This window comes from Paroedura picta, chromosome 2 (genome assembly GCF_049243985.1).
Source record: "Paroedura picta isolate Pp20150507F chromosome 2, Ppicta_v3.0, whole genome shotgun sequence".
Classification (NCBI taxonomy): domain Eukaryota; kingdom Metazoa; phylum Chordata; class Lepidosauria; order Squamata; family Gekkonidae; genus Paroedura; species Paroedura picta.
In genome coordinates this window covers 97,053,740-97,079,145 of record NC_135370.1, presented here as the reverse complement: position 1 = coordinate 97,079,145, position 25,406 = coordinate 97,053,740, and the positions used below count along the sequence as shown (strand labels likewise).

The 25,406-nt window shown below is 42.8% G+C and overlaps 1 protein-coding gene across 9 annotated transcripts in view; it reads left to right on the top strand.

Moving 5' to 3' along the window:
- The window catches only part of IRAG1 (inositol 1,4,5-triphosphate receptor associated 1), a 96,764-nt gene that overhangs the window by 54,884 nt on the left and 16,474 nt on the right, over positions 1–25,406 (top strand). For all 9 annotated transcript variants that reach the window (XM_077321803.1, XM_077321806.1, XM_077321797.1 and 6 more), the window contains 9 exons: positions 825–871; positions 3,936–4,538; positions 7,690–7,768; positions 12,126–12,255; positions 14,878–14,908; positions 16,856–16,996; positions 19,137–19,268; positions 23,556–23,697; positions 24,016–24,065. In XM_077321803.1, coding sequence (XP_077177918.1) covers positions 825–871; positions 3,936–4,538; positions 7,690–7,768; positions 12,126–12,255; positions 14,878–14,908; positions 16,856–16,996; positions 19,137–19,268; positions 23,556–23,697; positions 24,016–24,065 — 1,355 coding nt within the window. The remainder of the gene's footprint in view (positions 1–824; positions 872–3,935; positions 4,539–7,689; positions 7,769–12,125; positions 12,256–14,877; positions 14,909–16,855; positions 16,997–19,136; positions 19,269–23,555; positions 23,698–24,015; positions 24,066–25,406) is intronic.

Genomic DNA, 25,406 nt, shown 5'->3' with positions numbered 1-25,406 from the left:
TCTGATTTTCTTGGTAAGTGATCCACAAAAACCAGAATAAGTTTGGGCACAGTTTTTCTTCATGTCTGCCCCTCCCCCTACATTTTCACAATGGTGGAATCAGTTTATCTTCTTTCACATGCCTAGAATAATGAGGATTTTCAAGGAATGGGTCTGTTTTCATTAGTTGTGTCATCAGTGGTATAACTCTCCTTTTAAAAGGGCGCTAAAATATTGGCTTATCATTAGAACTTTATAACAAGAACTTTTTAGCAAGTTCTCTGAAATCTCAGTTTTCATTTCTATCCCCTTCCGTCACAGAAATGTAAGGAAAAGGGCATACCTCTATGAGAAAATGAGCTAGAAATGTATTGTTTTTAAAAACAAAAGCTGAAAATTCAGAGGACCTGCTATGCCTATTGTTGCAATGCTCTAGCAATGTATCAATATTTTAGTGCAGTGTAAAAAAAGGAAGACAAAATCACTTGTTTTCAGTGCTGTGGGGGGAGGAGAGGGAATAGTTTGACTGGATGATCCAGTCATCAAAGAAAATAAATAGAAACATTACACAAAAAGAAAAGGGGGACTTGAAATCAGCATCCAGGAAAAAAAGGCAAGGTAAAAGTGGTCTCAAGTACAGTTGGGGGGCGGGGGACAAAAACAAAGTGAAAGGGTACAAAACAAAGTGAAAAGGTACAAAAATGCATGTGGAAATCAGGGGATAAACTGAAGCAGTATGGGTCAGAACCAATGAAAAAACCTCACACAGAAAAGCCCTGTGTTTGGGATTAAAGTATAATATTGAAGTACATTACTGTGACTATCACCTGTTTTTCATTCTATAGGTTCGGATACATGTGCATTTACTGTTGGTTCCGTGTCTCCACTACAGGTAAGAGGAAGTTAACTAGTTACATATACTTCTACATCTCTGATTAGTAAAAAGTTCCGGCTAGTCTATACCTGGGTTTGGATCCCTTTGGAGAAGAGAGTACTAGGGACATATAACATCTTGTAGTTTTTGTTTTATTTACAAACTAGAAAATAAGCCCGCTGTCGAAGAAATACAGTGGGCCCTAGCAGAGGGGGAGAACAAGGGATGGGTAGAAGGGAGAAAGAAAGAAAGTAAAGGAGAGAGACAGGAAGCAAGTGAGAGGGAAAGACAGAGAGACAGGAAGGAGATGGGGAAATAGAGGAAGTCAGGAAGTAAGAAGGAAGAAAGGAAGGCAGGCAGAGAGGTAGTTTTTAGTAACAGCTTTAAAAATCATGTATTTCTATGTTACTACTCTTCAGGGAACTGGTTTTGAGAAAAAAGTAAGGTACATCTTACGTTGTCTTGGCAAATGTATGTTCCCAAAATCATGACTGTGATAACAATTGAGAGGTAGAAGCACTTACAGGGGAAAAATAATAGAGGCACAATGCTGAATCTAGCCAACATTTCACTAATTCTCCCCAGCAAATGCCCACCCAGCCCATTATCTGTTCTCCCCCTTCCCCAAGATGGGTTTATTTCAAGCAAGGAAAGAATGGTACAAACAGGGGAGAGATGATGTCTCAGTGGTTAAGCATAAATTTGGGATGCAGAAAGCTGACATCTCCAGTCAGAAGAATCAAGTAGCAGGTGATGTGAGAGACCTTTACCTCACAGGCTATATATCAGGAAAAAGTTTTTCACAGTCAGAGTTGTTCAGCAGTGGAATAGGCTGCCTAAGGAGGTGGTGAGCGCCCCCTCACTGGAAGTCTTCAAGCAAAGGTTGGATACACACTTTTCTTGGATGCTTTAGGATGCTTAGGGCTAATCCTGCGTTGAGCAGGGGGTTGGACTAGATGGCCTGTATGGCCCCTTCCAACTCTATGATTCTATGATTCTATGATTCTATGATTCTACATCATGGAGACCTTCGGTCAGTCAGAGCAGAGCCTGAAGGACAATATCAAGCCGCTTTGTATATGCTCATGGACTGTAGGGGGTGGGCAGAGACACTAATTCTCTTTTGTAATTCCCTCCCCAGCAAGAGGAATGCAGAGCTAGGATTGTGTAGTTCCCCAGTTAGAAAAACCTTTGAGTGCTGGCAGAAGATCCGGTTTGTCAGTTTTCCCCAAGAGTAAATATCTGAACTCTGCTTCTGCACATAATTAAGATTTTAAAAAATAAGGCATCACAGAAACAGGCATGACTATTCTCTGAAATGTGAGTTTAACTGGAGTCAGAGAGGTAACACTGATATTGGGGTGGACAGGGAACTCGTTGCTAAAATACATGCTTTTCTTAATGGGGCGCAGTGTGGTGATTGAAAGGCAAAACCCAACCTTTTCTCCATTGCTGTTTAGCTAACTGCAAGTGGATGAAACTGCAGGCATATCTAAGTTTCTCCAGAAAGAGTAAAGGTGACTCTATCTAGAGAGAAAATGGCAGGGGAAGGAAGGATGGACTTTTCTTTTCTCATACGTTTTCCCCTCCTTGAACAAGCAGTGAAAGCAACTGCATTCCTAAATAGGAGAAGGTTATAAAAAATAACATGTAGACAGGACTTGCTTCTGAATGGGGTTTTTAGTCCACGGCTTCCAGTCAGGAGCAATGGGGGGTGGGGGAGCATTCACAAAACATTATGTGCTCCTTTCCCTGTGCTCAGTGTGGTTGTTCCCAAACCTGCCTTGAAAGAGCACCAAAGGTGTGCATTTTCTTGCCCTGAGGAAATCCTGTGCACAATAGTATCATTTCCCTGCTGCAGCCAGAGAGGTGACACTGATATTGGGGTGGACAGGCATATAAGAACCAACTCTTCTTCTTCTTTTTCTGCTTTCACCTCCTCATGGCAGTCTTTTTAAGGACTTAAAAAATCAGTAACTGCTGTAGCACTATAACAATATACTGCCTGACCAATTCCTGAATTGTATTGTGAAAGGCTCTCTAGTAGTAAGGCAAGGGAAATGGTATCCATGTGGAACTAATAGAAGAAAGTCATAGGAGACCCTCATGTGGAAGCTGTATTGCTAATGTGAATGTCTTTGCATTCACATCAGTATCAAAAGCAACACGGAGTCTTTACTGTTTGAAAATAGCCTTGGTATATTGTATCTGGATGGCTGGATAAGAAATTCACACTGTGTTTGAACAGAGGCACAAACCAGGGAAGCTGTTCTGGCCAATTCTGCATGGATGGAAAAGGCTGAGAGGACGACCATATGGAAGCGAGGCAAATCCCTGCTTCTATATGACAGCCTCCAGGCAGGCCCCTTCCTGGACCTGCCACAGACTGGGCCCTCAGTTGCCCCGAGCTAAGGGAATGTGGATTCTTCCAAGTTCCCTTAGCCCGCTACAGGGGTCAACAGGCCCTGTCCTGTAGACAGGGCTCTACCATGGCCCAGACAGGTCAAAGAATGCCCCAGTCATCTTTGTGACTGCTGCGCCACTGGGGGGGGGGGGAGAACTGGTGCATTAATTTTTAGTTTGCGTGAAGATAGGAATGTGTTCCTGCAAAATAACCCCCCCCCACACACACACACACCCCATTCAGCCACTGCTATGTTTCCCAGGGAGATACATTTCAGCACTGGACTGGATCCAGTGCTGAAATGTGTCTCTTGTGGGGACACAATAAACTGCAGAGCTTTATGTTCTGCATCACTGTACCGGCAGTAGCCTGGTATGGCTGCTGTCTTTCAGAATCAGTCTCTGGGGAATTTAAATGGTTTGTGGGTTTCTATATGGGGATGTTGTCCTTAGAAACTAGGGTAGACAATATGACAATTTGTCCATTGCTTCATTGGTAAATATTTTATGCACCTGATTATACGATTTTTACTTTTAAATGTGTTATTGAAGTCAAGTAGCAGTTTGCTATAAATCTTTCTAATAAGTTGACCTTAAAAAAAACAACATTCTAATCGGTTTTGTTAAATGAATTTTTTAAGACTCTTCAATTTCTTTAATATGTTTTCTTTTATTTCAGAGTGCTAAAAAAGGACTAAATGATCACAAACAGAATGATCAAAGAAAACTTTCTCAGGGAAGACTGATTCCTCGTCTAACTGGTGTTGAAAACCCAAAAGAGAATCTGTCGGAACAAAAGGAGAACTTTGATCCACATAAACTTATGGATAATCTGTCTAGATCTTGCACTTCAGTTAGTAATGTTGGCAGAGTATCTCTTAATAGCAGTGCAAACACTTGTGAACATGAACTTGGAAAACCATTCTTGAAAATAACAAAAGAAAAAGATTTCCCTTTTAAAGGCAATTTCCAAGGACCAGAAATGGCTACAGTAGATCCAAAGCTAAAAGGTTTGGTATCATTACTGAAGGATTCAAAAGTTGCTTGTAAAACGGACCTTACTACACCTGGTAAACATCCTCCTCTACTACGATCAATATCATGGGATCATGTAGAACCTGATAATATAGAAAAGGCACCTTTTAGACAATCATCAGAGTATGATAAAAATGTTGCCATTATGAATAAATCCAGTAACACATTGACTAAGTCATCACCTTTTAAAGACCTCCAAATACAAGTGCAACCTGTTCGGATGCAGAAATTGACAAAACTCAGAGAGGTGAGAACTACATTCCTTTTATCCTATATTTTTGCACCAATTGTGGATTGATGGCAGGCTCATACTGTAGTGCTACTGGACTCTGATTTTGTTGTACTACTTTAGACCAACATGGCTACCCACCTGATTAGTAAAATAAGGCTGCTCCCATAGAGAGATGATTCTCTGTGTAGCTGTTGCTGTGAATACAGAAGCATTTGTGCTGGTAACAGGGATCCACTCAGCAGTTTTCCTGGCACTTTCTTTGCTTCAACTACCATTTTCTGTCTTTAAATCAGGAAGGTAAAATCCAGGACTTGTTAGGTTGCCATAGCATAATCTGTAGCCCTGATAATGCCCATTTTTTTTATGGACAATGCACCCAGTGAAACTCACCACAGTTATGGGAAACAGGCATCCAAAAGGGAGAGACATTCGCCCACTGAGGGCCAATTGCAGGTCTTCCCTGTCTCCTCCTCCTCCTCCTCCTCCTCCTCCTCCTTCCTGCCACTTCCAGGCACTTGGAAGGAGGAAGAGCTGGAAAAAAGTAAGCTGGGGAGGTGGGGGAGGAGGCCAGCTGTGCTGCACTGGTCCAGGCAGCCTTGCTCACCCGCTGGGTCACTGTGTTCCCAAGCCTCCTGGCTGCTGGGGAGGGGGGAAAGCAGTCAATTATGCTCTGCCATGGGCACATTGCTGACCCTGCCATCCCAGCCAAGCTGGGCCACCACACTCTGAGGGAGCCCTCCTGCCTGCTGCCCCTTTAAGAGCCCATTTTCAAAATGGGCTTTGATCCTAGTTATGTTATAGTGATCCATTGTGAAAACCTACCAGTTCCTAGGTTTCATTGTTTTTAAAGTAAGTTTCTAACCCTTTCTTTGACAAGTTATTAGGTGAAAGTTTGACCTGTATGTTTTGCCTTATAACTTCATGAGAAAAGTGCTAGAAATATTTCAGAACATGGACGTTGGGACCTACTACATTGTTTTGATAGATTCTTACAACTTTATTCCTTTATAGTGAAACGTCAGTTGCCAGTATTTAAAAACCCAAGTAAGCTCTCTGGTTTTGGGGAAATGACACGAAGTTGCTCCCGAAAACTGTGCTACTGTAAGGAAGCCAAGTGGAGTAAAACATCCATGTAGAAACAGGATTGTTCACAGTGTTTGTGTTATACCAGAGGCTGCTTTGCTATGAAAGTGTGGAGGGTGAATTGGGACATTTCAGATTAGCAAAGCTGAGGGGATGCAGGCTGTAGTCTTTGGGAAAATAACATGACCTGGAGTATAGAAAGAGCCTTGATCATTTGAACCCCCCCCCCCCCCACACACACACACATACACACATAAATATACATTTCTCATAGCTTTAGAGAGAGAAGCTTAAAGGGAAGCAGATGGTATCCTTTCAGTCATGAGGACTAGACATGTTCTTATATCTTTAAAAAAGATATTTCTTATATCTTGTAAAAAAAGAGATTATTTTCAGTCTCTGTTCTCAGTTCAGAGAGCTATTTTAAATGCACCCCAATGTATACATTACAGAGTGCCCTGTATAGCTCTGAACTATGGCCGTATCCTGTGGTAACTCAGCATCCCTGTTTGGACCTACCTGCATATAAAAATATCTACATTAACAAAGCATTTTTTCCTATTCAAATGTTATTAAATGTGTAGCTTTAGCATTTTAACTGGAATGGAACAAAGCTGGAACTGTTGTACTGGGTTTTCCAAAAAGTAGCCCTAGGAAATGCATGACTTTAGTGCATTAGAAATTAATGAGTTCCCTTTCTCTCCACCATGCAGAGTATAAAGGTGGATATAAAATTCAGAACAGAGGTATTTCAATCTCAGATAAAGTACGTGTTATGTAAACAGGAAGCAGCTGATTAACCGTGCTGTCATCTCAATGTAATATTTGGGAATGAAATAGCCTACTTTTCTTTCTGAGGAGGCTTCTTCCGATCCAAAACCTCTTTTCCTTCCTCAGGATATATCAACAAATCTTATGTTCTTTTGTTTCTGCAGTTCGTGCAGTCTTGTGTCCTGTTCCTTGCTCCTTCTAATACTGCTTTCCCAAGGCAGGACACCTCCATATCACAAGAATTATCTTGAAATAACTTTGGAATTGTGTATATGGCAAATGGAATGATCTGTGTACAGAAAGATGGCAAAAAATGTCAGGCAGAACCTGACTAAATAAAGCTAGTGCTAAGTAGAAGAGAAGCAGTTTTTCCCTGTCCCTGATACAGCAGTAAATGGAATTGGGAGAAGAAGAATCTTAGCTGTGGGGAGAGAGAGAAACCACTATCTTAATGCAACTGTCTGCAGACCTGTAGAATTCTTAACATAGAAATGGCCGTGTTGTCAGGAAGGAGAGAGTGTCTCTCTTCCTATCTGCATCAGCCCTGCCCCCACTTCAATGGGCTGGGAGCAGCAGTAGCAGTGCAATGATTGGTGGACAGAGGAGGAGGCATAGAAAGAAAACATGCATTTAGTATAATGAATGCAACAAAGGAAAATGGTTTTCTGGAAGAAAAATTGTGTACTCCTATTCTTTCCAAGCCTCTGAGGAATTAATGAGTAGGCTTGGTAAAAATGTGATGGGGGACATCAATATTCAATCCCTTCGTGTCTGAAATTGTGGGGTGGGAGGTCTTTTTTTCTTAAGGAATTCTCAGGCATGGGGAACAAAACCCTACCTGCTTTTCCTATTTTAATTTGCTGCATTCTGGAGATTGAAGAATTTCTCTTCCAGTCCATGGATTTTGTACCTCAACATCTATTTTGGGCTTTCTTACCTAAATATACTAAAGGTGGAATGAAATGGGTTAGCCATAGATACCTAGATAAGCTCATGAATTGTACTGAGCATCTGGGAAAGGGCAGCATAGAAATAGAATAAATAAATTTGTTGGACAAATGAATGGTTGAAAATGGGGACAAGTTAACAAAGGCTGTCATTCATAGAAACTCAGATTGTTAGCAATACCAAATGTTTTTCATAGTTAATTATCGTTTTTCATAATTAATTATACTTTTGTTACTCAAGCCCTATAACGGCTTTATTGCCGTCTGTTCTTCGATATATTGACAGTACATTTGTGTTCATTTATACTATAGCTGAGATAAGCTGTTTCTGAACACTTAAGAAATATTTTTGTTTTTCCCATCAGGAGCACATATTGATGCGGAATCAAAATTTAGTAGGACTTAAACTCCCTGACCTCAGTGAAGCTGCTGAACGGGAAAGAGGTGATACATAGTAAAAGTCTATGGAAAATGTATTTATGGATATTGCTAAGAAAGTTGCTCTATTAATGAAAACTCTTTTAATGAAGGCTTTATGCTAAAGGGAGGTGGGGGCTATTTCATATGTGACATGTTTGAGTACTGATTAGGGTTGCCAAATTGGATATTCCCAGACATTTGAGGGTAGAGTAAGGAGAGGGCAGTGTTTGGAGGGGGGGATCTCAGCAGGAAATGATTCACCCTCCAAAGCAGCCATTTTCTCCAGGGGAACTCATCTCCGTGTTAGAGACAAATTATAATACTGGGAGCTCTCCAGTCCCCACCTGGAGGCTGGCAACCCTAGTAGAAGAACAGTGTTATGTGTAAATCATGAGTGGGTGTTTTGCAGACATGTACACATGTGTCCTGTGTCCAAACATTTGTTCAATTCTGCATAGTTTGTAGAAAGCCAGGAGAGTGGGAGTGTTCCTGACCTCCGCAGGTACACCGTTCCACAAGGTGGGGGGGGGGGCACAACAGAGATGGCACATGTATGGCCAGTTATTGATTTGCCCATTCTCATTGATAAGAAAGCATGAATTTTAAAATAATTTTTCACAGATTATTATTAGAAAGCCCGTGTGGTGTAGTGGTTAATAATTGCAAATTCTAATCTGGAGAACCACATTTTCCCCCCTCTGCTCCTGGCAGCAGTAGAGCAAGCGGGGCTCAGCACTGGGCCTTACCAGCCTCAGCTGCTTGCCCTGGGCCTGCTCCCAGCTCCAGCTCCTTTGTCCTGGCAGGGCCGAAGCAAGTGGGACTCAGCACCGGGCCTTGCCAGCCTCTGCAGCCGCCTCAGCTGCCCGCCCCACAGCCGCCTCCATCTACTGGCACACTCCCTGGGACAGGACTAACAGACATCACATCCATTATCATTTCCATTGGGGAGCGTGCCAGTAGATGTTCACATATCAAAAAGTTGATAAAGGCTGTTCTAAGTTATAGAGAGATAAAAGTTTGGACACTATAGAAGAAATGAACAAGTTTTGAGCTATGAGGAAATCACCTTTATATTGGGGAGGAGAACCCCCCCCCCCCCATTTCAATTTTTTCAAAGTAGACACATGCTTAATACTTTTGATTGCCAGCCTCCAGGTGGTGCCTGGAAATATCCTGGTTGGAATATATAGTGGTTTAAAATCTAAAACATTGTTTAAGGAGATATTTAGAGGATTTATTCTGAATATCTGCTTGAAAATATAGAGGTACATTTTAGTTACCATAACAAATGGAACTGGGATTTTCAGATAAATATGGGACCAAAAGAGTGCAAATAGTTATTGAATATTGGCTTGCCAGACTTATGTCTACAAGACTGAGGCAAAAATTTTAAGTAGTTGTATCAGCGACATCATACTCAATATAAGCTGGTTATTGTGTATAGGAATGTACAAGATATTTTAAAGTCTTTTAATGGGAGTTTTAATGGGGTTTTAAAACACTGTAACCCGCCACAAGCCATTTGGGAGTGGCGGGAAATAAATCGAAATAATGATGATGATGATGATGATGATGATGATGATGATGATGATGATGATGATATATTTGTTGGGGATGTGGTACATTTGGTGCTGATTTTGTTCATATCTTTTGGAGAAGTGCATTTTTAATCCACTTCATTAATAATATGTTAAATATTCATTTACTGCATGATAGAAAAGTTATTTTATTGGGTTATTTTAAAGATCATGTTACCTGTGAGCAATTGGTGTGTGGTATTTAAATTTTGGTGAATTATGAATGAACTAGAAATTAAGCCCGCTGTAGAGAAAATACAGTGGATGCTAGCGGACAGTGGGTGGTTGGGGGAAGCCCGGGAGGGAGGGAAGGAAGGAAGGAAGGCATAGAGAAAGGGAGAAAGAGAGGGAAAGAGAGAGAAAGTGAGAGAGAGAGAGAGAAGGGGAGAAAGGAGAGTAAGAGATGGGAGCAAGAATGGGAGAAAGAAAGGCAGAAGAGAAATGGGTACATAAGAGGGAGAAAGGAGATTAAGGGATGGGTGGATGGATGGATAGAAGAAAGGAAGAAAGAAAGCAAAGCAGAAAGATAGAAACAGAGCAAGCAAGTGGGAGAGAAAGAGGCAGAGAGAGAGGGGGTGAGGGGGGTCATGGAGGAAGAGAGTGGTGGGTGGCTGGCTGTTTGGGGGGCGGGAAGCAGTGGCGGAGTGCGGAGGTGAATGGGGGGGTGCGGGGAATCATTGTGGGGCAGAGAGGGGTGGGCCTGGCAGCGCCCCACCTGGCTGGCTCCCCGGCCACCTCAGGGCTTCTGCAAGGCTGTTCCTGGGCCTGGCAGAAGCCCTTCCCCCCGCCCAACCGCCTCCCTGGCTGCCTCGGCACTTCTGCAGCACCCAGGAACAGCCCCGCCGAGTCTGCGACATGGCAAGGGTCTCCCTGCACCTGGCAGAAGGCCCCTCCCTGGCCGGCTCCCACCCGACCTCGGAGCTGTGGGCCTACCTTCCCAGTGCGGGGATGGCGGCCGAGAGGTGAAGGTGGCCCACGTTGGGTGGTGGGCAGGGTGGGAGGTCGCTTCGTGCCTCCCAACTGGTCAGTCCTGGGGCAAAGGGCCAATCTTGTCAGTCCGTAGACAAGGTGCCAATCGTTGGGCCCCCAACCCGGACAGTTGCTGGCCGCATCTGGTTCGGCCCGCTGACCCAGACACCACCTGGACAGGGTGGCCCTCCAGGACCAGGACAGGCCAACGGTGGGTTGATGGTGGGGCAGGAGGCCAGTTGGGGAGGATGGTGGCTGGGGTTGGTGGTCTCACCTGTAGGCCCCTTGTCGCCGTGATGTCCGGGTTTTGCGACGGCCACTGGAGAAGGGCCTGGAGCAGCAGGAGCAGGTGCAGCAGGCTTCTCCAGGGGCCATCCCAATCTGGACTGGGCATGTCTGGATTGGCCCGCTAACCCGGACACCACCCCGACAGGGTGGCCCTCTGGGACGCAGACAGGGCTCTTTCCCAAATATAAGAGCCACTAATGGTAAGGATGTTATTATAAATCATTGCTTATTTATTAAATAACGGAAATAGCTATGAGATATTTTTATTGTTTATGGAATGTGTTCATAATACATTTTGTATCTATGGGAAAAGCCAATCAAGATGTATAGCTCAGAGATTTGGCAATAGGGATAGACACAAACCAGCTCATGAGCCAAAATTCTGCATGAACTCGTGCCAGTTTAAAGCCCCTAACCTGATGTTTGGGGAAGGTACCTTCCCCTAACATTTTCCAGACTTTTGCCCAGTTCTGTTCAGCAGTTTGGGCAATTTAAACCATCCTCAACTGGGTGGCAGAGGGTCTGCAGCTGAGCTGTTAGGCTGAAATGTCTGCGAGTTTTGAAGCAAGGGAAAATGAAAAGGACTGTAGTTGGACCTGTACCACTGTTAGGTTGAAATGGCTCGCAGCCATTAAACCCATTAGTTTCCCTCTCCCCCTTGAAGTGGAGAGGTTAAATGGCTGCCTTCCTGGGCGATCCACCTCCATTTCCCCTGGGCACAGCTCACTGCAGTCCAGAGAAGGGAGGCACTGAACTTGCCATACCAGCTCAGTTCAGGCGAGGGCCTTTGGGCTTGGTTTGGGGTTAGGTTTGGGGGCCACCCCAAATCTAACTGTTTTTTTTAGGTTTGTGCCCATCCTTAACTGGTAAGTTACATTCATACTCTGCTTGTCTCGCATAATTATGAATCATTATATATTTGATAGCCCATGTGGCTCACTGAATCAATTTTTAGATATGTGTTGTGTATTACTTGAAGAAACAGCTATATTTTGTATCCACCTATATTTATAAATAAAAAATAAAAAATGACTCCCTCATCTGTCGGGTTGTGAGTGTCCTGCATTGTGCAGGGGGTTGGACTAGATGATTGAGGAGGTCCCTTCCAACTCTGCTATTACATGACTGTATGATCAGCAAGCAAATTAAGATGAAGTTCTTAAATATTAGTTGTTTTGTATCCTGATCCTAATTAAATTTTCAGTCAGGTTTTATTTTAATCAAATTTGCACATATATAATTATTTATAAAGTGCCTAATTCATAGACACCATATATAAAGTCTGGCGTCAAATTATTGTTGAAGTCACTAAAGCTAAATTTCATTTTTTTAATCACAAGGTAATGGTGACTGTGACCTGGTCATTGAATTTTACCATCTGTTTGTTTCTTAAGCAGAATATGGAAAATCCTTCTTGTCTCCCCCCCCCCCCTTTTGTTGGAATTGTATGAAACATTTAGTAATATGTTTAATGTATTTAATTGTTCAATGGTCCTCAATGTTGTTACATAAAAGTATTAATAACAAAAACATTATGACATTTTCAGGGTCTTCACCATCCTTTTTAGAGGAAGATGAGGAGGAAGAGGAGGCTGCAGAGAATAACTTTGATGTCATGCCCAATATTCCTGATGCACTCTTACGAAAACTCCGTGTTCATACATCTCTTCCAGGAAGGTGATACTTCCTTATGATAGTACTTGCACTGGTACTTGACAATGTATGATGGTTCTATTCTATTAAATGGAGACTGCAAAGTGTAAAAGATTTGTGTCTGCTTTTGATCTCATGAGTAAGTCAAAATACAGAAAAGGTTTTGCCCTTTTTTCATAATGGGAAGGTATATAGTTCTTGCTATGATTTATCTGTCTACTGTCATTATGTGTGTTTTTAAAGTTTGGGCTGTTGAAAACATCTTTGAAAGGAAAAAAGTCAACTGAATCTGAACATAAATGACCTTGCATCCTGACTACATTTGGTAAAGTCTCCGTGGCCAAATTAAGGAAGTTATATTTCCTGTTCACTTTATTATTGTTTTGTGTGGAGTTGTAACAATAGTTGCAGTATTTTAAACTTGCCTACTTTCCAGAAGCTTTTAACTTTCACAGCAATACAGGAAATGAAAGAGCTTTAGTGATGTTTACATAGCCCAGCATTGAAACAATAAATTAACATTAAACAAACAGTGGTTGAGGTCTTGGGAGGCTAATCATCATCTATATAACAAAAATTGACTCCACTAGCACCTCTAAGACCAACAAAGATTTATTCAAGACAAAATGGAACAAGAATCATGAGAGTGCAGATATATAAAAAAGGTAAATTAGTGGCAAATTAGTAAACTGTGTCACAGTATCCAAATTATTCCATATGATATTTCTTTGCTAAAACAGCTAATCAGCCTGCCATGCAAGTTGCCTAGCATGCAGCACCACACTGCTGGGCTGGAGTTTCCTAGGTGGAGGCTGTGGAAAGGGGGAAAGTGAAACCTGGATTAATTCTGCACATGGAAGATAATGCACTTTCAGTGTGCTTTTGCAGCTGGATTTTCCTGTGCAGAACAGGAAAATCTACTTCTAAGGTGCATTGAAGATGCATTAACCCTTGGGTTCAGAATGGGCCCTGGACAGAAACTGGCAATATCTGTTGTACAAAGAAGAAGCGAAGACCCTGCAGGGGGCAGCAAGAAGACGATTAGATAGGATTGAGAGGTCAACACCTTCTCTCCTATTGCCATTCCTTGCCTGTTTCCAGATTGCTACTCTTAGGGCAATTTCTTCTTTCTCCTCAGAAGTATCACAATCAGTCTACTAACTCTTAGCTAGAGATCTAGTTAGGAACCTATCTCTGCCTGTCCTCTTTTCCATCAAGTATATTAATTCCTAAATGAACCTTTATCTACTCTTTAATCAGGTTGTGCACCATTGATGTGTTAATTACTCTGCCAACAAACTTGACATCTTGTATTCATGTCATCTTCCCTTTTGAAGATTGTTGATTATGGTTAGATTAGATCTCAGGTCTCATGGATCCTAATTCTGTCAGGTGGATCAATAACTGGCTGACAAATCGTATCCAGAGGGTACTTGTTAATGGTTCAGCATCCTCTTGGAGAAGAGTCACAAGTGGAGTACTCCAACGATCTGTCCTGGGGCCTGTGTTGTTCAACATATTTATAAATGATTTGGATGAGGGATTAGAGGGGATACTTATTAAATTTGCAGATGATACTAAACTGGGAGGGGTAGCAAACACAACCGAAGACAGCAACGGAATGCAGGATGGTCTTGATAGGCTCGAGAAGTGGGCTAAACTGAATAAAATGAAGTTCAATAGGGACAAATAGGGACAGTTCTGCATTTTGTAAGAAAACCCAAATGCACCAATATAAGATGGGGGAGACTTATCTTGGCAGTAGCATGTGCGAAAAGGATCTAGGAGTCTTAGTAGACCATACATTGAACATGAGTCAGCAGTATGACTCAGTGGCTAAAAAGGCAAATGGGATTTTGGGCTGTATCAAACAGAGTATCGTGTCCAGATCACGGGAGGTGATAGTACCACTTTACTCTGCTCTGGTTCAGCCTCACGGAGTATTGTGTTCAGTTTTGAGCACCCCAATTGAAGAGGGATGTTGACAAACTGGAACATGTCCAGAGGTGGCCAACAAATATGGTGAGGGGGTTGGAAACCAAGACGTATGAAGAAAGGTTGGGGGAGCTTGGTCTGTTTAGCCTAGAGAGGAGACAACTTATAGGGGATCTGATAACCAATATTTAAAAGGGTGTCATATGGAGGATGGAGCAGAATTGTTCTCTCTTGCCCCAGAGGACTGACCAGAACAAATGGGATGAAATTAATTCAAAAGAAATTCCATCTGAACATCCAGAAGAAGTTCCTGACAGAGCGGTTTCTCAGTGGAACAAGCTTCCTCAGGAGGTGGTGGATTCTCCATCTTTGGAAATTTTTAAACAGAGGCTAGATAGCCATCTGACGGAGAGGCTAAGTCTGTGAAGGCAAAGAGGTGGCGGGTTACAGTAGATGAGCGATTGGGTTGTGAGTGTCCTGCATAGTGTAGGGAACCCCTGCACTATGACTAGATAACCCATGAGGTTCCTTCCATCTCTATGATTCTATGATTCTAAGGAAAAACAAATAACTGGGTGTTTTTCAAATATACTATTCATGGTCTTGAACAAATTGCAATTAAAGTTCAGGAGCACTGAGTATGTTGAATCTTTCTGACCTTCAGATGCTGCCAAATTTCGTTCTATAATTTTATTTCTCTTTTTGCTGCAGTTCTCCTCCACTCACTGAGAAAGAGGTTGAGGTGAGTCTATTTAATATCTGTTGTTTAACTTCTGTTGTCCCTCACTTCCTCTGAGGAGCTCAGTCCTACATACACAAGTTTTCCTTTCCTAGTTTCATCTGAACTACTCTCATAGTAGAGTGACCTAAGAGCGGGTGACTGACTCAGTTATTTTGTGAGCTAGGGATTTGATCCCAGGTCTCCATAACCTTGTCAGATGGTCTAACTACTACATCAAACTAGGTAACTTAAAGGACTTTGCACCAAAAAATGGTCATCAAGCTTCCTGTGTTAGAGAAAGCAAGCTAAATGTATCTGGGTTTTATCCATTATCAGGAAATGTTAAATGCTTTGAAGAAAATATATTGGGAATATCTTTATATGATTTTATTTATGAGTAATAGGCTCCATCAGGAAATCACACAATAGCCTGATAGGAAGCAGTGACATGCATTGAAGTTTTGGATTAGCAAACAATTCAGTTACCTAATTGGACCTTCTGTCAGAAACACTAACAAAAACGGTCAAAGCTAAAGTCAAAAGATGTGTTTCTGAGCAGCAGAAACTGTCCCAGTGCAAGGTACTGTCATACCCTTTTTATATAACATCCCCTAGTATAAACATGGCAATAGCTTTTTACCAAATAAAACCAACATAGTGAAACTGATTCCCAGCACCTTATTCAACATAAAGGTACATAACCAGCCTGAATCAAGAATTTAGCAGTACTGGAAGCATCTTATTGATTTGGTCCCTGAACTTTCCCAGTCTGGTCACCCTTGACTCAGCCCCTAAAGATAAGGTTAGCTGGTGTCTCAAGATTCTGCCTTTATTCTCTTAACCATCCCTAACCTATTGCTTTCTTAAGATAACTAACCTGCCTAGTGCTATCCCTGTCCTGTCTTTACTTCTCTGTATAGCTAGATGAGCCCTAAATGACAACTTGGTTCTTCCTCTTCTACCCTCCCCCCCATAGCCTCTCATTTGCTGGAAGCTCTAGGGATTTGCATACAGGTGATCAGCAATTGGCTGTAACACCTCGAAGGTAGAACTGGAAGCTGTCTGTCACATGAAGATATACGATATGGATTTTCAAAAGCTTACCTTGGGCAGAACTCCCTTATTCATTGGCAATAATTGGTGAAGGCATTACCTTAGGAAATGGCATGAGCCAAAAAAAGGCCAGATACAATGCCTATTTCAAAGAAGACTATATCCTTATAGTTGGAGTACAGAATTTGAGCGGCAACACTTACTTTAAGGAACAGATTGTGCCAATTTCTATTCTTTATTCAGCCTGACTATATGTGTGTCAGTAAGGAATTCTGGACTAGGAGCTAACCTTGTAATAAAATACCAAGCTCTTATTATTATTCAGTATCTTTTTAAATTGTTATACTTAATTAGTGAAAAGGGGAGAGAGATGGATGGAGAGAGAGTGGCAGAGTGTATCGCTGTTTATATTGATTCTGAAATTCAGAGTGGTCCAGGAGGTCAGGTGGTTGGCAACAAGTATTTCAAAAGGAGAGAAGGAGAGCCAGACAGGAGCACTGCAGCACACAAAACACTAATGATTTGGGAGAAGGCAAATATGGGAGCCAGTTTGGTGCAAGGGTTAAAGAGCGGTGGATTCTAATCCGGAGAACCAGATTTGATTTCCTATTCCACATGAAGTCAGCTGGGTGACCTTGGGTCAGTTACAGTTCTCTCAAATCTCTCTCAGCCCCAGGTACCTCACAGGGTGTCTGTTGTAAGGAGAGGAAGGGAAAGTGATTGTAAGCTGCTTTGAGACTCCTTTGGATCTCAAAGGAGTGAAAAGCAAGGTATAAAACCAACTGTTCTTGTTTTGACAGAGGGCAACTGTGGAACAGTCAGATTCCGATTAGGGCCCTTTCTATTATAATGGCCTTTTCCCTTTACTTGTAATACAATTGATGACAACTTTCTTTTTTTATTTTACCTCAACAGAATGTATTTATACAACTTTCACTGGCTTTCCGAAATGACAGTTATACTTTGGAATCAAGAATTAACCAGGCTGAAAGGGAGAGAAATCTTGCAGAGGAAAACACAGAGAAAGAACTGGACTATTTTAAAGTAGCTATTACGGTAAGAATGCCATAATGAATAGGGATGGACACAAACCAGCTCGTGAATGGAAGTTTGTGATAAATTTTGGTTAGTTCATGAAGTGATGTTCACAAACTGAAGAGCTGCCACAAACTTCCATAAATTTTAAGGCATTTTGTGTTGATTCATGTAGAAAGCAGGTGACTCCAAACCAGCTAAACCCATGTTTTCTGTTCTTCGGGAAAAAACATTTGAATGAGCCAGTTTGGTGTAGTAGTTAGGAGTCCGGACTTCTAATCTGGCTTGCCAGGTTTGATTTTGCACTCCCCCACATGCAGCCAGCTGGGTGACCTTGGGCTTACCATGGCACTGATAAAGCTGTTCTGACCGAGCAGTGATATCAGGGCTCTCTCAGCCTCACCCACCTCACAGGGTGTCTGTTGTGGGGAGAGGAAAGGGAAGGTGACTGTAAGGCGCTTTGAGCATCCTTCGGGTAGAGAAAAGTGGCATATAAGAACCAACTCTTCTTTTTCATGATGGGGAGAAGAAAGCAAGCATTAAAATTGTTTTTGGTGGGGAGTACAAAGCAGGGGGCTAAATGTCTTGGAGTCGTATAAGCCTCTACTTTTGACACTCCATGAAAAGTAGTCGGGAACAGAAATCAGAGGTCATGAACTGCTACGAACCAGTTCAGTTTGCAAACCGACCTCTCAGTGCAGATCAGTTCATGGTTTGGTTTGTGGTTCAGCCACAAACCACAAACTGAATCACAAAAATGCAATTTTTGTCTGTCCCTAATAACCAATTTGCATTGGATTTTGCACTTGAATTCATTGGCTTTAATTCAGTTATACTTATTTTTGCTACTATGGCTGCATATGGCCTCCAAAGCTGTTATATGTAAAAGATCTCAATGAACTGTAACTGTACATCAAATTGCCCATTGGACTTTGTGAAAACGGTACTTTAATGTTAAAAAACTTGAACAAGATTATTCAAGGATGGTAATGTTTACATTTTCACGGTGGAATTTCAAAAGTGACAATTATCTTTTAAAATGTGGACAATACTTCACTCTTTGATATTCTTGATAGTTTGAAGAACTTGAAAATTAACTGAGTCTCTTACCTCAATCAACAAATTGATGTACAATTTAATTAATTATTTATTCCACAACTAATTGATACCTTACAGATAACTACCCTGATTCAGAGAGTTACATAGCAACCTTCCTATGTGCAGTGGGACTTCAGTGAGTACCATACCCAGAAGTCTCCTCCTTACCAACCAACAAGTAGCTCAAAAGCTGAAGAGATTAAAGTGGCCTTTGGTGCAAACTGCTACTTGAGGGTAGGAAAACTGTACAAATAAAAGATTGTACAGATTATAGTCTGTCTGTGCCTGGTCACATCATATTGAAATTAATTAGAAGAATTGTACCTTTTCCCTAGAAACACACGGTATTTAAGATTAATAGGGGTAATAACAATACCCAAGAACGCTATGTTTAAACTATTTAAATAGCATCAAGCTACCATCCTTTCTGATTAACATACCTGTCCTGTGGAAACTTTCTGACAGTCAAATGTGTTGGAATGGAGTCTCTTTCATAAAGTAGACCCCAGTCTTTTGGCTGCGTTCAACTTCGTTCAACAAGACAATTTAAATATTTAGAGTTTAAAAATAAATACTGATGGGGAAAACCATTTTTATTCAGCAAGGCATGATGTGGTTCCATTGGAGTCAGACAGTCTGTGTACTTTCTGAAATTATTAAAGAGTTGTTGCTAAAATGGAGTATGGCTTCACTTTTTCTGATGCTGAACACTGTGTTCATTCTCTCTGTTTCATTTACTAAAATATGCAAGCCCAACCTCTCCTACATTCAAGACAGCAACCAAACCAGTTGGAAATACAAGATTTATAATGCTAATCAAAACCTAACATAGAAGAACAGTTTGTCAGAGCTTGATTCCTTAATGCTAGTATGCATTATAATACCTTGAAAAAGGGCTTTTTTCTGATTCCTGCATCTGAACTGTAACCATTGTGTATGATTGGGTAACAAAGGCAATTAAAGAATTACCTCCGCCAAATGATTAAAGGGAGCAGCATTAAAATTGTAAATTGCAATAGCCCTTTGTCTAAAATTGACATGTTGGTACATGCTGTCATTGCAGTCTTCAGCTTCCTTATGGCATCATTCTGAACACAGAGAGATGTACCAGAAATTGTTGGAGGATATCACTGTGCTGCATCGTTTGGCCTCTAGATTATCTAGTCGGGCTGAAATGGTTGGAGCTGTTCGCCAGGTAAGGCTACTCCAGACATCTTTAACTTGCCATTTACCTACTCCTAGTGGGCAAGCCCCCACCCTCAAGAAATTGATGAGTGGGAGGAAAAAAGGTGTAGAAAATGGCCTCCATAGGCCCATTATGCACGAAGTGGAAGATCCGCATTCGGGGTGGAATGGCGGCGGCTAAAATCACCAGTTATGCACACTGCAGGCGGCAACTGGGCGCAGAGTCAACATATGCTGCCAAAAAAGCCGCATTACCGAGATGTGGAAGAAAGTGGAGCTTCCGAGGACCAGGGCGCAACCAGAAGCAGCTCCGGAGTAACCGCATGCATAATCGGATACTCTGGGTTTTGCCGCCGTTGCATCCCGTGCATAAGCGGTTTGCTTCACTTCTTCCTCCTCCGCGTTCTTCATGCTTCCGTTTCAGCGGCCGTGCATAATAGGCCATAGTAAGGCTCCAGTACATATCTATCTTTTTTAACAGAGATTAAGGAAAGCCCTTAGACCATCACCTGTAAGTGATATGACACCTTCCTGAAACTCCACCATCCCCAGGCCCTCATAATCTGCTGGTATTTTCCAAGGCAGTGCTGGCATCCCTGAACATCTTATATCTTCCTTCAATTACTTGAAATAGCCATATCTTGTAGAAAATCTTGGCTACAGTCACATTCTGTGCCCCAAAGGAAACTCCCAGGTGCATTCCAAATGCATGAAACGACTGTATGCTTGATCCACCTACCACTGTTGTCTATTCTGACCATCAGCAGCCCTCCAAGGTTTCAAACAGATGTCTTTCTCAGCCCAACCAGACAAGATGTCGAGAGTTTCATGAACACTGTTCTCAGTGAGATATCTCAAATATCAGGTGTGCAGGAGTCTAATTCCTTTCAAGACCATAATGCAAGAGGAGGGAAGATTTAAGCCTACCCCCTCCTTCCTCCTCTTGTGCCATTTGCCCATCATGAAATGAGCCTGCACAGTCTATTTGGCCTATTGATACTTATGAAGGCATCTGTATGCTTGCTTCAGCGGGGCAAAGAATGATGGCTGCATGTCAGGAAAATAGCATGAGAAGGAAGGCTCAAGCCCAAGCACTGCAATCCTGACCAGAACTGGGTCCATAGTTGCCTGATATCTGAAAAAAACTGAGGCATTCCATTCATGATACTTGGAGCTTCTCATCTAATTTGGCCACTGGATATTGATAGGATTTGAATATGGGACTTCCTATATGAATGGCAAAGAGCCTCTTGTGGCGCAGAGTGGTAAGGCAGCAGAAATGCTGTCTGAAGTTGTCTGCCCATGAGGCTGGGAGTTCAATCCTGGCAGCCGGCTCAAGGTTGACTCAGCCTCCCATCCTTCCGAGGTCGGTAAAATGAGTACCCAGCTTGCTGGGGGGTAAACGGTAATGACTGGGGAAGGCACTGGCAAACCACCCCGTATTGAGTCTGCCATGAAAACGCTGGAGGGCATCACCCCAAGGGTCAGACATGACTCAGTGCTTGCACAGGGGATACCTTTGCCTTTACCTTTTTATATGAATGGCAACTGAACTGTGGTTCCCTTCCACATTATTCTAAACTCCGGCAGACCTTGGCAGGGTAAGTCTCAATGGTTATCTGGAGGTCTGGTGCAGGAGCCACTTAAAGGAAATTAATGTTAGTGTGTCTCCATTGCTTGTTCCTTTAAACAGTTCTCTTGGCACATTTCCATACTACCTTAGCAGTTTACTATATATGTATGTGAGCAATTAGTGAGAAGGAAGTATCAAAGCAAACTTGGCCCAATACCAAAGCAAACTGACCCATTTGGACAGCAGCCTGTGCAATATGCGAGAGAAATCTTTCATGGTGCCTTACTGCACCCTCAAGAGTTAGTGGCCAAGGAATATTGTATTGATCTGTACAGCAGTGGTCCCCAACCTTTTTATCACCGGGGACCACTCAACGCCGGGGACCACTCACGCCTTTTACTGAGGCCCGGTGGGGGGGGGGTAGTTTACTCCTCTACTCTCAACCACTGCCCTAGCGCTCTCTGATCGCTATGGTAATGTTTAAACATCCCTTCAAAATAAGATACAGACACGCCACAACAATGAAGTGTGTTGTAAAGGGCTGGGGGGGATGAAGTAAAGGGTCGGGGGAGGGGGGGAGAAGGTGTCCTTCGGGGCCCACCTCCAATTAGTCGAAGGACCACATGTGGTCCGTAGCCCACAGGTTGGGGATCGCTACTGTACAGATATTGCAGGATCCTCAGGCATTCTTCTAACTGTGCTGTTTTCCAGGACTGTGCTATACTTTGCTGGCAGAGGGTCTTGCTGCCAAAAACCAAATCTGTCCTTGTGGGCTTTCAGGTCATATCTACAATACAGCCTTCTATTGATTGAAAATTGATACCTTCTTCCCAAAGAGGATTAAGAATCTCTGTAATAGAGAATTTTAACATTGTCACCAAACTATAACTCCTATGGCACCCTGTGGTAAAGACATTACAGTTAAGGGAGTATAGATACACTTATGGGGGCTGCTGGAGTTTTTGGAGGAAACTTCGGCCCTGGACCCATACCAGTCTGGCTTCTGTCATGGCCATGGGGTGGAGATTATGCTGGATGTTCTGATGGATGATCTCAATCACCAGCTGGACTGGGGCAGATCAGCCATTCTTGTTCTTTAGATCTATCAGCTGCATTTGATGTGGTCGATCACGAGTTATTGGCACACCGCCTCGGGGACACAGGAATCAGAGGAATGGCCTTGAAGTGGCTTTCTTACAAACTGGTCACAGAGGGTTGCAGTGGGGGAAGAGTTATCAGATCCTTTTGTACTTCCTTGTGGGGTACCACAAGCGGTGATACTCTCTCCCACACTTTTTAACATCTATATGTACCCTCTAGCTCAGCTGGGCTGGAGTGTCACCACTATGCAATGACATCCAGCTCTATCTCCTGATGAACAGCCAGCTCTCCCCCGCAAAGACATTTGCCAGATGTGTCAAAGCAGTGGCTGGATAGATCAGGCAAAGTCATCTGAAACTCAACCCTTCCAAGATAGAGGTCCTGTTGCTGAGAAGGGTGCAACTCCCATGCTTGGATGGGGTGCAACTTACATCTGCACCAATGGCCAGGAATTTGGGCATGATTTTTGATGCCTCTTTATCTATGGAAGCTCAGATCATGAAGATAACCCGGATGGTGTTTTTCCACCTGCACTAAGCACAGCTACTAGTGCCCTACCTGTCCATGGAACACTTGGCGATCATGATCCATGCAACAGTCACTTCCAGATTAGACTTCAGTAAATCTACATGGGCCTACCCATGAACCTGACTTACAAACTGCAGCTGGTACAAAATGCAGCTGCACGGGTCCTCACCAGGTCATCTTGGAGGGCCCATGTCCAGCCGCTGCTGAGACAGCTACATTGGTTGCCGGTCTGTTTCTGAATCAAGTTCAAGATACTAGTTTTGACCTTTAAGGTTATATGTGGTCTGGGTCCTACCTATCTGCAGGACTGCTTATCTCCTTGTGTCCCCCACAGGGCACTTTGTGTTGTGGGTGTGAATCTGTTGAGGGTTCTGGGGCCCTGGGAAGCACGCCTGGCCTCAACAAGGGCCAGGACTTTTTCTGTCCTGGCCCCTACCTGGTGGAATGAACTCCCAGAAGAGCTGAGGGCCCAGTTGGAGATATCTGGGTTCTGCAGGGCCTGCAAGATGGAGCTCTTCCACCAGGCTTTGGGTTAAGGCTGGGGTGAATATCAGGTGATAAGAGCGGGTATTTGAGATCCTAAAATCTCCCAGAGCATTCTAGTGTCCAGTTGGAACCACAATCTTCCAAATATGAACCATTTGAATCCCCACAAAAACAAAATGCCAGTGCCACAGTCAGCTGTCCCTATAATAGATCACCTGCCTCCCAAGGCCTTTTGTCTCCAGGCCAAAAGCTCATGACTCTGAAACCAAGGCTTGCTTTAAAAGGAGAAGACAGAGGGCAACAGTCAAGGAAGGCAGGGAGCTCTGTATCCAATACACAGCACTACTGTGAGTGATCTAAATAGTATTGCCTGTTGAAGAAATGCCTCTGTAGCTATTCTCTAAATAGAAGGCTATGGAGAAGGTATCTGCCTTACTTGAAACTTACAACAGCATTCTCTTTACAATGCATACCTGTTTTCATCTCTGGAAGATCATATTTATTGAAGTAATGATCTCTGATAGGTAGGTAGCAAGGCTTGCTAGAACAGATGCTATTTACTTCATATTGAAAATATGCTTTTCTGTATCCTACATATCTTCCTTGCAGGAGAAGCGCATGTCAAAGGCCACTGAAGTTATGATGCAGTATGTGGAGAATTTGAAGAGAACATATGAAAAGGATCATGCTGAACTTATGGAGTATAAGAAACTTGCCAATCAGAATTCTAGCAGAAGCTACAGTTCTCCTGGTAAATATTGTCCTTAAAACTCAGTTTGCACTCCTGTCTGTCTTGAAGTTGGCACTCCTATATCTCCAGAGAAATTTAATGGAGAATCAAGAGAAAAAGAGATATTTGCAAAAGTTGACCTTAAGGATTTATTTAAGGCATCTGATTCTTTCAGAAGCTGTAATGGGAAATAATTGTCTTCTAAAACTTTTCTACACATATATAAAAAAAGACTACGCTTGATTAATACACAGTATTCCTTTTCATTAACAGCCTTTACGTTTGTCTGTTGGAGAGAAAATTGTCATCAATGTTATGTTATATTTTTTGTTTTTACAGAAGATGGTGTTCCACGTACATCTAGATCCATGTCTCTTACAGTTGGAAAGGTATTCTTCCAAGTTTTCAAGGAAATAAAGTTATTTAAAGAAAACTATATGTAAATTGGGGATAAAGAACCCCGGGGCCAAGATATTTTACTGGTATGTGCACCCTGAGCTGTTTTAGCACCCATTAAAAGTTGGAAGGGGAAAATTACAGAAAATCTCATATTTTTACACAGATTTATATGTAAGTTTTGGAACTCCATGACATATTTGTAAGGGTTGCCCAGGGTAAAAACACTGTCCCTACAAGGATAAACAAAAGAATTTGAGACTTTTCAGTTAAGATGGCAGTGAAGTCAGTAAAACACAATTTTTACTTGGCTACCATCACATCTGCAGACTCACACCCAGCTCAGATATTTAAGATAGTTCAATCTCTTACTGCTCTAGTAGAAGGGCAACAAAATAGTAGCCAGTTGGACATCAGCTGTGAGGCATTTCTGAGTCACTTTACAGACAAAATCTCAACACTCCGCCATGACCTCCCCCCAGCCTTAGATACAGAAGGTGAACTGGTGGTCCCTTAGCCGTCTTTGGCGAAAACAATGAGTAACTTCAGATGACTCACACTGACCGAAGTGGACAGGATGCTAGCAGCAGCAAGACCAACCACATGGCCACTAGACCCTTGCCCATCGTGGCTTTTAAAAACTGCTGACATTAGGATAAAGGGCTCCCTCTGGGAGATAATCAACTCATCTCTCACAATGGGAGAATTCCCAGAGGGATTGAAAGAGACAGTGGTACACCCGTTGCTGAAAAAAACATCTTTAGACCCGCGAGAGCCTGATAACTAGTGACCAGTCTCGCATTTAGATGGTGGAAAGGGCTGTCGCAAACCAACTAAGTGCAATCCTGGAAGAAGTTTCAGTACTGGACCCATCTCAGTCACGCTTCCGGCCTGGCCATAGGGTAGAGTCAGCACTAGTTGCCCTGACGGATGACCTCCGTCGCTAGTTGGACCGAGGCAAGTCAGTGCTGCTGATACTGCTAGACCTCTCAGCCTGGATGACTTAGAGCTCATTACAGTTCACTCCGCCAGGAGCCTGGGTATGATCCTGGATGCTTCCCTCACAATGGAAGCCCAGGTCATGAAGGTAGTACAACTGGCATTCTACCATCTCCGCCAAGCCAAGCTATTACGCCCTACGTGGCCCCAGAACACCTAGTCTCAGCGATCCACGCGACAATCACCGCCACACAGGATTTCTATGCAGGCCTGCCCTTAGCCTTGACCCAGAAACTACAGCTGGTCCAAAATGCAGTGGCCAGGATTCTCACAGCAACACCGTGGAGATCCCACATCTGGCCCATCCTTCATCAATTCCAATGGTTGCCAGTTGA